Source organism: Heteronotia binoei, chromosome 16 (assembly GCF_032191835.1).
Source record: "Heteronotia binoei isolate CCM8104 ecotype False Entrance Well chromosome 16, APGP_CSIRO_Hbin_v1, whole genome shotgun sequence".
Taxonomy (NCBI): domain Eukaryota; kingdom Metazoa; phylum Chordata; class Lepidosauria; order Squamata; family Gekkonidae; genus Heteronotia; species Heteronotia binoei.
The window spans coordinates 44,677,373-44,690,149 of record NC_083238.1 but is presented as its reverse complement, the minus strand read 5'-3'; the positions used below and the strand labels follow the sequence as shown (position 1 = coordinate 44,690,149).

Below are 12,777 nucleotides of genomic sequence, written 5' to 3'. Positions count from 1 at the left end.
TAAGTTTGGCAGGCATGAGCCAATGTGGTTAAGAGTGTTGGACTAGTATCTGGAAGACCCAGATTCGAATCCTCACTTGTGCCAGCCACAAACTCTCAGCCTAACTTACCTCACAAGAGTTTTTGATAAAGTGGAGAAGGATGTAAGACACTAGGTCCCCACTGGGGAGAAAAGCGTTCAAATGAATTAAAAATATTTCTCAAATCATGCACTACGAAGTTGGGTAGCTGTGTTGGTTTGTAGGAGTAGAAAAGCAGAGTCCAGTACAAGAAAAAAGCTGCAGATCTATATCCTGCCCTTCTTGAATCAGAGACTCGGAGCGGCTTACAATCTCCTATATCTTCTGCCCCCACAATAGACACCCTGTGAGGGGTGGGGCTGAGAGGGCTTTCACAGCAGCTTCCCTTTCAAGGACAACCTCTGCCAGAGCTATGGCTGACCCATGGCCATTCCAGCAGCTGTAAGTGAAGGAGTGGGGAATCAAACCCGATTTTCCCAGATAAGAGTCTGCACACTTAACCACCACACCAAACGGGCTCTCTTAGCACATTAAAGACTATATTTGTGGCAGGAGGTGAGCTTTTGTGAGCCGCTGCTCACTTTGTCAGATACCGGAAGATGGACACACTGCAAATTGATTCCACTTAAGACTCTCAAGTATTGGATTTTGACCAAGAAAACCTGCCCCTTCAGCTGCTAAGCCCTCTGAGTAGTCGAGAGTAAGTGCAGTTTACTGGATACCATGTACCACCACTAGGAGATGTTCTCCCTTTGAATACTGACCTGTAACAGACATTTCGGCAAATAGAAAACCAGCAGTGAATTTTCCAGATTCTCCTAAGCCTTGTAGCCTGCCCAGGTCTAGGGGCAAATGAGATGAAGAGGTCAGGGAGTTCTCTTGAGGGGTATCCCAAGCATTTTCATGTAAAAGGCAGGCACATAAGAGAAGCCATGTTGGATCAGGCCAATGGCCCATCTAGTCCAACACTGTCACACAGTGGCCATAAAAACCAGGTCCCATCAGGAGGTCCACCAGTGGGGTCAGAACACTAGAAGCCCTCCCATTGTTGCTCCCCATAAGCACCAGGAATACAGAGCATCACTTGCCCCTGAAAGAGAGTTCCATCTATACCCTGTGGCTATACCAATTGCCACTGATGGACCTCTGCTCCATAAGTTTATCCAAACCCCTCTTGAAGTCATCTATGGGTGTAGCTGCCACCACCTCCTATAGCAGTGAATTTCATGTGTTAATCACCCTTTGGGTGAAGTACTTCCTTTTATCAGTTCTAAGTTGACAGCGCAACAATTTCATTGTGTGCCTACTAGTTCTTGTATTGTGAGAAAGGGAGAAAAGTACTTCTTTCTCTACCTTCTCTATCCCATGCATAATCTTGTAAACCACTATCATATCACCCCCTCAATCAACATTTCTCCAGGCTAAAGAAACTCAAATGCTGTAACTTGTCTTCATAGCATCCTAGTTTGGATTGGGACAATGGAGGGAGGTATTCGCAAGTTACAAGGAGCAAACATGCAACATACCCGGATTTTTAAAAAATACCTGTATTCAGTGATTCTCTTGTTATCTTCACATATAAGCTGAACGTGTGATATAAACCCAGCTATTAGCTAGGTGGTGGTCCCTGGTTTCAATTGCAAAAGGAACATATGTCAGCTCTTAATACAATGGAGGCCCAGGTTGCAGTCACTACCAAATCCGCTTTTTTCCATCTCCCATCTTTGGCCCCTTTCCTGGAACATGAGGACTTGGCAATGGTGATCCACACCACAGTCACCTCAAAAATAGATCACTGTAATGCTCTCCACATGGGGACATAGTATCTATTGTCCATCCCCAGACCAAGGGAGGCCAGGCTGTGTTCTACATGGACTAGGGCCTTCTCAATAGCGGCACTAGAAATGTGGAATGCCCTCCCGGAGGCCATAAGGGCCCTACAGGATCTCTCCCAATTCTGCAGGGCCTGCAAAACTGAACTATTTCGACAGGCCTTTGACACCTAAACTGGGAGAGGACGGCCACCCTACACTGCTGAGGAATTACAATAATTATGGGATCACTGTTAGAAAAGGAAGATCCCGCCTATATTGTACTGAACAGCACCATAAAATGTTTTTTAAAGGTTTTAATTGTATTTTATCATTTTTATACTGTAATCATAGATGTTTGAACTGAACTGATTGTTAGCCGCCCTGAGTCTGCTAGCAGAGAGGGCAGGATACAAGTCTAAAGTAATAAATAATAAATAAATAGATGTAGGAGGCATGTATGTTTGTAAACACGGGTGGGCCTAGGGCATCTGATGCCCCCCGCAGGCAAAGCTAGAGGGCAGGAAGGGCATGTGTGGCAAAGCAGAGAGACCATGCACCTGTTCACTATCACTTCAACCAGTGGAAGCGGAGCAACAGCAGCCAGGCTGCACACACCCTCCCTGCACTATGCTGCACCAGTGCACATGCCCTCCCCGCCCTCTGACTAAGTTTGCCTGCGGGGGTGGGGAAAGAGAGCGGGCACCTCAGAGAAAACCGGGCAGTGTGCAGCCTCTTCCAAGCTCCCAAGGGCCTGTGTTTCTGGGTGGTATCAATCGCCCTGGAGGGAGGGGTGGAGGGGAGAGCCTAATCCAGTGCCCTCACCCTAGGCAGCTGCCTAGGGCTGCCTAGTGGATGGGCTGCCTCTGTGGAAACAGGATTCTGCAGGCTTCTTGACAAAATGGCCCTGCAGGTTTGCTGTTGAAGCTTGACAGACAGGTCTCCCCACCAAGACGAAAGGAAGTGTTAACACAAGTTTGCTCCCCTGTGCAAAGAAGCTTCTGAACTGCTTGCTTTCACACTTTTCTTGTGCTAGTTATCTGCATATGCATGCAGCAAAACTTTTGAAAATGAGTTTAAAAAAAAATACTGACAAAGAAAGTCCTTCTGGAAAAGGTGCTGAGTTGGAGGGCACACGAAAGGGCAGGCTCAGGCTGCAGGCCTCAGCAATTTCTCCCCCCCCCCCCCACTCCCAAGAAGGAAACGCTCTTCCCGGGCAGCAGGTGGAGGCGGGGATGAAATCTTCCAGAAACCTGCTCAAGAAGCACCCTGTTGTGTTGGCTTCCAGCTTCAGGCGAGCAGAGAGAGAAGTGAGAAGACTGTGTGACCTCGTGGCATCCAAACAGATTTATCACAGCATGAGTATACCATAATTCAAGCTCTTCAGCATGCTGCTAGACTGCTGTGGCTTTTGTGTTCTTTGCTTCAATGGGTGCCGAGGCTTTCAGGCTCATTTGCCACAGCCAAAGAAGGCAGCTTCTAAGAAAGATGGACTGGGAAAAGAGCCGGCAGGGCTGCAGAGAGCCTCAGTTGCCAAGGAGCACCCTATACGAGTCCCAAACATGGTGCCTGTGGTCGCCATAGCCCCCCATTGACACCTTTCCTGCTGCCTGTCAAGTGTTTTTTGAAAGTGAGTGGGGCTTTGGCCCAGCAGGGCAGCTGATTGGCCATCGGAGATCTAAGTGGCTGTGCAGCTTTTATATTTTAAACATCCTTTTCAACCACAAAGTTGGTTTTCTTCTCTCTCTTTTCTTTCCCAGTTTATTTTTCTAAATTTCTGCTCTTTTCCCCTGAACATGGATTTCCTGTGAGGCTATACCTATTACAGCAGCCATTTTTGGGTTGTGCCCACCGCCCTGTGTCAGCGGTCAACAGCTGCCCGTGGTAGGGTTGCCAAGCTCCAGGTGGGACCTGGCGATCTCCCGCTATTACAATTGACCTCCAGGCAAGAGAGATCAGTTTCCCTGGAGAGCCAGTTTGGTATAGTGGTTAAATGCGCGGACTCTTATCTGGGAGAACCGGGTTTGATTCCCTACTCCTCCACATACGCCTGCTGGAATGGCCTTGGGTCAGCCATAGCTCTTGTAGGAGTTGTCCTTGAAAGGGCAGCTGCTGTAAAAGTTCTCCCAGCCCCCTACCTCACAGAGTGAGGGGGGGGAAGGAGATTGTGACCGCTCTGAGATTCTGAGGTTGAGTATAGGGCGGGATATAAATCCAATATCTTCTTCGGTTATTTTGGAGAGAGATTTCTATGACACTTTGCCCTGCTGAGATCTCTCCTCTCCCCAGACTCCGCCCTTCCCAGATTCCACCCCCAAAACCCCCAGAAAGAGTTTTTGTCTAAACATTAGGAAGAACTTCCTGACGGAGCAGTTCCTCAGTGAAACACCTCGAAAGGTGATGGACTCCTCTTCTTTGGAGGTTTTCAAATAGAGGCTAGATGAACATCTGACAGCAATGCTGATTCTCTGAGCTGAGGCAGATCATGAGGAGGAGGGCAGGAAGGGCTGCATCAGTGCTTAGTTCTCGAGGCCCTTTCTTACACACCCAGGGAAATGCTGTTCATCAGCAGTTTTTCTCCAGGCCAGTTTGGCCAGGGATCCTGAAAGATTTTTGCCATCTTCTGGGCATGGAGCAGGGCTCACTGGGTGTGTGTGAGGGGAGGTACTTGTGAATCCCCTACATTGTGCAGGGGATGGACAAAGACCCTGGAGGTCCCTTCCAGCTCTATGCTTCTTCATGATGTTTGTGTTCTCGCTGTGTGGGGTCTGAGGACAGCAGCCTGCCAAAACTGGTGTTTGTAGAAACTGGAGTTTGAGAGTCGTCGCTCACCTTCTCATGTATAGTTTGTTTTATTATTTTTCAGGTTGCTTACGGCCAAAGTAATATACGACAGACAGGCAGAACTTTTGAACATTCGGTCTACAGCGAAACCATAAGAATCGTCATGCGAGGGAAACGAATGTGGAAAAGGCCGTGTCATGATTCCATTAACTGAATAAAATAAACACAACGCAGCAAGCAGCTTTGGGTTTTTCCAGAACCATCTGTCAGGTCAGATGCTCTGAATGAAGAGGCGAGGAAAAATGATCTCTTGGGCCAGGGTCGTAAGGCTTCTGTCAGAAGAAGAAGATATTGGATTTATATCCCGCCCTCTACTCCAAATCTCAGAGCCTCAGAGCAGCTCACAATCTCCTTTATCTCCCTCCCCCACAACAGACAGCCTGTAAGGTAGGTGGGGCTGAGAGGGCTCTCACAGCACCTGCCCTTTCAGGGACAACTTCTGCCAGAGCGATGGCTGACCCAAGGCCATTCCGACAGCTGCAATTGCAGAAATGGGGAATCAGACCCGGTTCTCCCAGATGAGAGTCCGCGCACTTAACCACTACACCACACTGGCTCTCAGCATGCCGTGTAGGATGCTTTGCTGAATTCGGTAGATACAGAGTGGGTTGCCTCAGTGGGCACAGGGTGGGGCTATCTTGGCAAGCTAGGAACAGAGGCATCCAGGGCACAACCCTGGTAGAAGCCATGCCTTGAGCCCCATGAAGTCAGCAAAGCATCATACACAGCTGGCTGACAGAGAGGCATTAAAATCTCCCCTTGCTTTTTCGGTTTTTTAACATCCAGCCTCATAAGGAATTCCAGTGAAATCAAAAGCTTGCGCACTGTGCTGTGTTATTTTGGTTGGTTTTGACAGAAGGCTTTGGGGCAGGAGTGGCCAAACTATTTGGCTCTCAAAGTCCACACCACCCCATCAGCCAGCTTGGAGAAGGCATTTGCCAGTTTGGTGTAGTAGTTAAGTTCACGGACTCTTGTGTGGGAGAACCGGGTTTGATTCCCCACTCCTCCACTTGCAGCTGCTGGAATGACCTTGGGTCAGCCATAGCTTTCATAAGAGTTGTCCTTGAAAGAGCAGCTGCTGTGACATCCCTCTCAGCCCCACCCACCTCACAGGGAGTCTGTTATGGGGGAAGAAGATATAGGAGATTGTAAGCTGCTGAAGGGCGCGGTATAAATCCGCAGTTGTCGTCTTCTTTAAATCACAGAGCCAAGCCAGATGGCAGCTTGGAGAATGCTTTGAAAGTTAAAGTTGCTTTCTTTCCACCTCTCCCTCCCCATCTATTTTTTTTCCTTCCTTCCGGCTCTCAAACATCTAATTTCATGTGACGTGGTTCTCAAACATCTGACATTTATTCTATGTGGCTCTTACTTTAAGCAAGTTTGGCCACCCCTTCTTTGGCGTTCGGATGGTCTTATTTCCCCCCCCCCCTACAAAGCTACTATAGCTAGTTTCAGAGGGTAGCCATGTTGGCCCACAGTAGAACAGACAGACATGAGCCCAGGAGCACCTCAGAGAACAACACAAATTTTGGCGTATAAGTTTTCGAGGGTCAACACTCCCTTCCTGGGATGCCGCTAGACTCATCTCTAGCAAAGCTCCTAAAGAAAGACTTGACTGAAGCGTATATATCAGAGTTACAACAAGAAGAAGAATTTTTGTCGAAGAAGAGGAGGAGGAGGAGATCGGATTTACATTCCGCCCTTCACTCGGAGTCTCAGAGCAGTTTGCCATCTCCTTCCCCTCCCCAAGACACCCTGTGAGGCAGGTGGGGGCTGAGAGAGCTCTTGAGAGAACAGCTATGAGAGAACTCTGACTGGCCCAAGGTCACCCAGCTGGCTGCATGTGGAGGAGTGGGGAATCAAACCCAGATCTCCCCGATTAGAGTCCGCCGTTCTTAACCACGACACCAAACTGGCTCTCAGTTTTTGTCCATGAGACTGAAATAGAACAGATTTTTTCCTCATATGTTTGAGCTGCCCACAAATGTTGAAAGAATTAAAAACAGTAGACCGCTATCATCCAAAATGGAAGAGAGCCAGGGGCGTTCCTGGCAACACCCAGCTTGGGTAAAGAATGACAGAGAACTATCAGGCCGTGGCTCAGTGTGTGTTTTTCTGGATCCTCAATCATGCGTGACTCAGACTCACTTGAGTGCTGAGGTGGTGGGGGAGAAAGCATCCTCATCCTTTTAGATTAACCTTGAAGTTGGCTAGGCCTGATCCTAGATTGACCTAGTCCCAGTAATGAATCAGGCCTCATCAGTGAGTTGTTTGCATGCAAAGCCAGATTCTCTGACAAGGACGCCAGCTGTTCTGTGGCCAGTTCTGGCCCACCCACACAAATCGGAACAGAATTAGACATATATCTATGGCGTTTGTTTATTTGTTTTCGGTGTCCAAATTCTCCCCCATAGGGGAAATGGATGCATAACACATCGGCCAAATCAAATGTAATAACGGTTCCATCTGTTCAAAATGATTTTGACTGGGCAAAAGCAATTTGCAGAGAGTGGATTTGTTTAGTTTATTGGTCATCTACCTACATGGCCCAGTAGGGGTCCCCAGAAGTCACCATGACTTCCAGGCGGGGGTGGGGGGGCACACACACAAATACAAAAATACCCCCTTCCCAAAAAAGAAAGAATTGCATTTATTTATCTTATTTAGTTTATTTAGCCACAGCTTATTGTTGGAACTCTCTGTCTGGGGCAGTGGTGCTCTGTATTCTTGTGCTTGGGCGGGGGGGGCACAGTGGGAGGGCTTCTAGCCTCACTGGTGGACCTCTTGATGGCACTTGGGTCTTTTGGCCACTGTGTGATACAGAGTGTTGGACTGGATGGGCCATTGGCCTGATCCAACATGACTTCTCTTATGTTCTTATATTCTTATGCATTTGTGTTTGTACATTTCCCCCCCTGGAAAAGCCTATACAGAGAATCTGCACCAAAACACTACTCCAAAGCCCACCACAATTGCATAGGCACATTTGCACTTTTTTGTTAAAGGTAACGGTAGTCTCCTGTGCAAGCACCAGTCATTTCTGACTCTGGGGTCATGTTGCATCACAATGTTTTCACAGCAGACTTTTCCATTGCCTTCCCCAGTCATCTACAGTTTATTTTCCCGACCTCGGAAGGATGGAAGTCTGAGTCAAGCTTGAGCCAGCTACCTGAACCCAGCTTCCACCGGAATTGAAATCAGGTCATGAGCAGAGCTTGGACTGCAGTACGGCAGCTTACTACTTTGTGCCACGGAGCTCATATCTTTTTGTTACATGCGCATAAAAATACCAGCTCAATTAAAAATCTTCTCATTGGTCATACAGTTTCCATATATTACTTTATTAAAAATTCTGCCCTGCCTTCAAGAAGCTCAGAAAGATATGTTGCTCACACTGAGCCATGAAATCAAACCCTTACGCTTCGAATATATGTGATATTATATATGCCCAGCTGGTATGCAGCAAAAAGAAAACAGCTGTGAGATCATTCTCTTATTGTCCATGATACGTTGCCAGAAGATTTCAAAAGTACATTTGATTACGTTTTCAATACTATTAATATTGCAGGGGTTAAATAGTCTAGAAAAGAGTATTTGTATCTTGTGCTATGTGAAACTTATTTGACAAACTATTATACACGGCTAATAAGGAAATACAGTCTTAGTTTGGGGTCCACCAAGGGCAACATTTCGATTTGGAACATAAGACTACACCATGGAATGGAATATCCTCCCAGATCTTATCTCATAATAATCTTCATTCTCCAAGACGTTTGAGATAGGAGTCGCCCATTTGGGTTGCCAGTGGTCCCAAAACTCAAGGGCCTGTCTTAGGATTGCCAGTTTTAAGTCAATAAATACCTGGAAATTTGGGAGGGTAGAGTCTGAGAAAAGTGGGGCTTGAGGAGGGGAGGGACTTCAATGGGGTATAACCCCATAGAGTCTACATTCCAAGAGGGTGGACTCTAAGAAGGGGGACTTGGAGAGGGACAGGACTTCAGTGGAGTATAATCCCATACAGGGGTGGAATTCTAGCAGGAGCTCCTTTGCATATTAGGCCACACACCCCTGATGTAGCCAATCCTCCAAGAGCTTACAAGGCTCTTTTTTTGTAAGCTCTTGGAGGATTGGCTACATCAGGGGTGTGTGGCCTAATATGCAAAGGAGCACTTGCTAGAATGCCACCCCTGAGCCCATAAACTCTACATTCCAAAGTGCCCATTTTCTCCAGGTGAACTGATCTCTGTCCCATGGAAATCAGGTGTAATCGTAGGGTATCTTCAGCAACTACTTGGAGCTTGGCAACCCTAGCCTGTCCCTATTTCTGTGCTTTTAGGAATCAAGGTCTACAAAAATCAGGAAGTGAAGCTTTTCAGGCTATAGGGAGATAAGCATCATCACCTGCCCATCTCTGTAGTAATGGTTAAAAGCCCAGGAGCACAGGCTGGCTGAAAGGATGGCAACCCTACTGCCAGCTAAATATGCTTTGTTTAAAAAAAGATGCTGAAATGAGCTTTCAAAATTCCATTAGCTATCCTCGATCCACCATGCTTTGGGTACAAAAATTTCATCTTATTTACTTACAAACGCTTCTTGATATATAGAAAATGAATCCTTTACAAAGAAAGGCAGATTGCTCAATTATGGAGTAGTTTCGCTGGGTGGATTTTTCGCCCCAGTGTTTTCGCACTGTTGCAGACTCACAGAGTTCCAATGTTGTTCGCTGACTGTTTCGCTGGGTGGATTTTTCACCCCGGGGTTTTCGTACTGCTGCAGACTCATAGAGTTCCAAAGTTGTTCGCTGACTGTCCCTGACCGGCTGACCTCCCACAGCGTGTATTTCACTAACTCTGAAAATGTCACCTGAAAGCAGGACCGCAGCTTCTTGCTGAGAAGGACGTAAAGGATGGGGTTAAGGCAGCTGTTGATGAAAGCGAAGCTAACGGTCAGAGGAATGGCGTCCCGAAGCAAGGTGTGGTAGTAATCGTTATGGTGAATTGTCAGCTCAATGATGCTAAAGATGTGGAACGGGGTCCAGCAAACGAAGAAGGCAATCACAACGGCCAGGATAGTCCAAAAAAGCCTGCTGGAAGTCAAGACGGCGCTCTTCTTCACATTGATGAATAGAAGAGAGTAACAAATGATCATGGTCAGGAGAGGGAAGAGATAGCCAAAAAAGAACCTCACCCAGGTCAGAAAGTGGTGTATCAGGAAAACGAGGTAGGGGTCTTTCGAGTGAAAGTTATTGTAGCAAATGGTGGAATTGTTGTGCAGAGTAAGTGTATCTCTGAAATACAAGGCTGGGCTTCCAATGATGGTCGCCAGGGTCCAAATGATGGTGATCAAAACACAAGTGTTTTTCACCGTTCGATATTTGTAGGAGCAGACGGGATGGATCAGGTGAACATAGCGGTCGAGGCTGATGGCCGTAAGGAAGAAGACGCTGGCAAACATGTTGAACAAGGCAACGAAGGAGTTGGCTTTGCACAGCCATTTCCCAAATGGCCAGTGGAAGCCCGTGGCCACATAGGTGATGTAGAGAGGCAGGAAAAGGACAAAGATAAAGTCTGCGATGGCGAGGTTGAGGAACCAGAGGGAAGTGACCGTCTTATCCCATTTAAAGCCCATGATCCAGATGACGATTGCGTTGCCAGGCACTCCTAGGAGAAAAGCTAAACTGTGTAGCACAAGAGAAACGATGTGCACGTCACTGAGGGAGGGCTGAGGCGACTCCTCTTCCTCATAACTCTCAAAGTAGTAAGTGAAATTGTCAAAATCTTCGTACTGCATGAAGTCAGCCGATGGCATGTTGCTGGCTGTTTCCTAGGTGATGGGGGAGACAGATGTTAGACTGTATTTAAAGGATGGGTCAAAAATGGCACTCATTCAAATAAATGCTCATAAAGTACACTTAGGACTGGCATGTTACGGCAACCTAATTCTCTTAAAATACACGTAGCACTGGCACATTATTGCAACCTAACTGCATCTATTGGTCCATATGCAAGATTAAGCAATGCATGAAGTGCTGAGTTCTATAGCTGAGTAATAAAATTAGTAAGACGCATATTGGACAGGGGATACACTTCCGGGTAGCAGTGTGTGTGAACAAGAACTTGGAGTATGGGTGGACCATAAGTTAAATATGAGCAGCCAGTGTGATGCAGAGACAAAAAAGGTTAATGCCATCTTGGGGTGTATCAACAGAGCCATAACATCCAAATCACAAGGTGTTATAGCCCTGCTGTACACTGCATTGGTCAGGCCACACCTGGAGTATTGTGTGCAGTTCTGAAGGCCTCACTTCAAGAAGGATGTGGGCAGAATGGAGCGGGTGCAGAGGAGAGCAACGACAATGATCAGAGGCCTGGAGACCAAGCCCTAGGAGGAAAGGCTGAGGAACGCGGGAATATTCAGTCTGGAGAAGAGGAGTTGAAGGGGGACATGATTGCTCTCTTGGAAGGATCTGAAGGGCTGTCACTTAGGGGAGGGCTGGGAGCTGTTCCTGTTGGCAGCAGAGGAGACGACTCACAACAATGGGTTTAAATTAAGGGCGGGAAGGTACCTGCTAGATATTAGGAAAAACTTCTCTACAGTCAGAGTTGTTCAACAGTGGAATCAGCTACCAAGGGAGGTGGTGAGCTCCCCCTCACTGGCAATCCTTAAGCAGTGGTGGGACAAACAATTTTTGGGGATTCTCTAGGCTGATCCTGCATTGAGCAGGGGGGTTGGACTAGATGGCCTGTAGGGTCCCTTCCAATTCTGTTATTCTATGTGGGGAAAGCATACAGCAATACATAATATATACTTAATATTTAGATAATGAATACATTAAAATTAAAACAAGAAAGGTAATAGTTTCCTACCTTTCGAAAGTGTGGCTCCTGATAAAAATAGTGTTAGAATTATCTGTTCTGGTTGGGTTCTTTTCTATGCCTGAAAAAGAATCCAGAGGGGAAAAGTAAAAGCTACAATGTGGGAGGAAAAACATAACTGAAACGTCAAACAGCAAAACACTTTGGCGTACGTATTCTTAAAGGCTATCATCTGAAAAGAGCAAATAATTTAATCAAGTTAAGAACAATTTCCCTAGAAACTTGAACCCGTGTGTTGTGTGACTGCAATACCAGGTATCTCAACAGATGGCTACAATAAAACAATTAGACCCTTATGAGATTTGTATACTACGGCTACAAAATAACATTATCTGAAAGTGATTTACATGAAAATTATTTTTTAAATCGTATCAGTGATCCATTAAGATACAGTAAATTCAAACCACACCATAAAAATACAAATAAAATCAAGTGAAAAGATTAAAAACAAAAAAGAGCATAAAACCCTTGTTTCCATTACTGCAATTCACAAGAGCCAACCAGCCATACAGATGAAAACATGTACATGAAAGTAACAACCCTTTAAAGCATCCATGGATTAAAAGCCTAAAGCTGATTATAAAATCCAAAATTCAAATGCCTATGAACCACAACAATAATGCCTATGAACCACAACAAATTGTAAAATGCAAAGACCAAAAGCTGAACATAGCTCTGGCAGAGGTTGTCCTTGAAAGGGCAGCTGCTGTGAGAGCCCTCTCAGCCCCACCCACTGTCAGGCGATGGAGACTCAAGGCGGTATTCATTGAGACAATGTAATACTTTATTGGAAACTCACAGCTGGAAACAAAAGTTGAGACTAATACCTGGGAATGGGCGTCTCTTAGTCTTATGGAATCTACATCAAAGCGATATCTAAACAAAGACACTATTCTCAAAACAACAGAGAGTGAAGGTGCAAACTTTCATAGGAGAGCTTCTGCTTATCTCTTTGCCTCTGGGAAGATGCTGGCCAGCGGTGGTATCTATTAACGGTCACATTCCTTTGCTCCTTTTACAACCTAAACAAAGTTAGCACTTCAAACGTCCCCCCCTTTGATATCCATGCTAGCTACAATATAACAGTATAACAAAAGGCTGTGGGTTAGTATGGAGAGTCCATTCGGTTAGTATTCTATGATTTCTATACTTTCAATATGATAAAGTTACAGAGCCTGACACCCACCTCACAGGGTGTCTGTTGTGGGGGGAGAAGTTATAGGAGATT

The 12,777-nt window shown here is 46.2% G+C and overlaps 1 protein-coding gene across 1 annotated transcript; it reads right to left on the bottom strand.

Moving 5' to 3' along the window:
- Positions 1-7,999: 7,999 nt before the first annotated feature.
- Positions 8,000-11,652, bottom strand: CMKLR2 (chemerin chemokine-like receptor 2). Its single transcript, XM_060257125.1, has 2 exons — positions 11,541-11,652; positions 8,000-10,497 (listed from the first exon to the last, which is right to left on the bottom strand). The coding sequence occupies exon 2, from the start codon at positions 10,480-10,482 to the stop codon at positions 9,316-9,318; it is 1,167 nt and encodes a 388-aa protein (XP_060113108.1). The 5' UTR covers positions 10,483-10,497; positions 11,541-11,652; the 3' UTR covers positions 8,000-9,315.
- Positions 11,653-12,777: the final 1,125 nt, after the last annotated feature.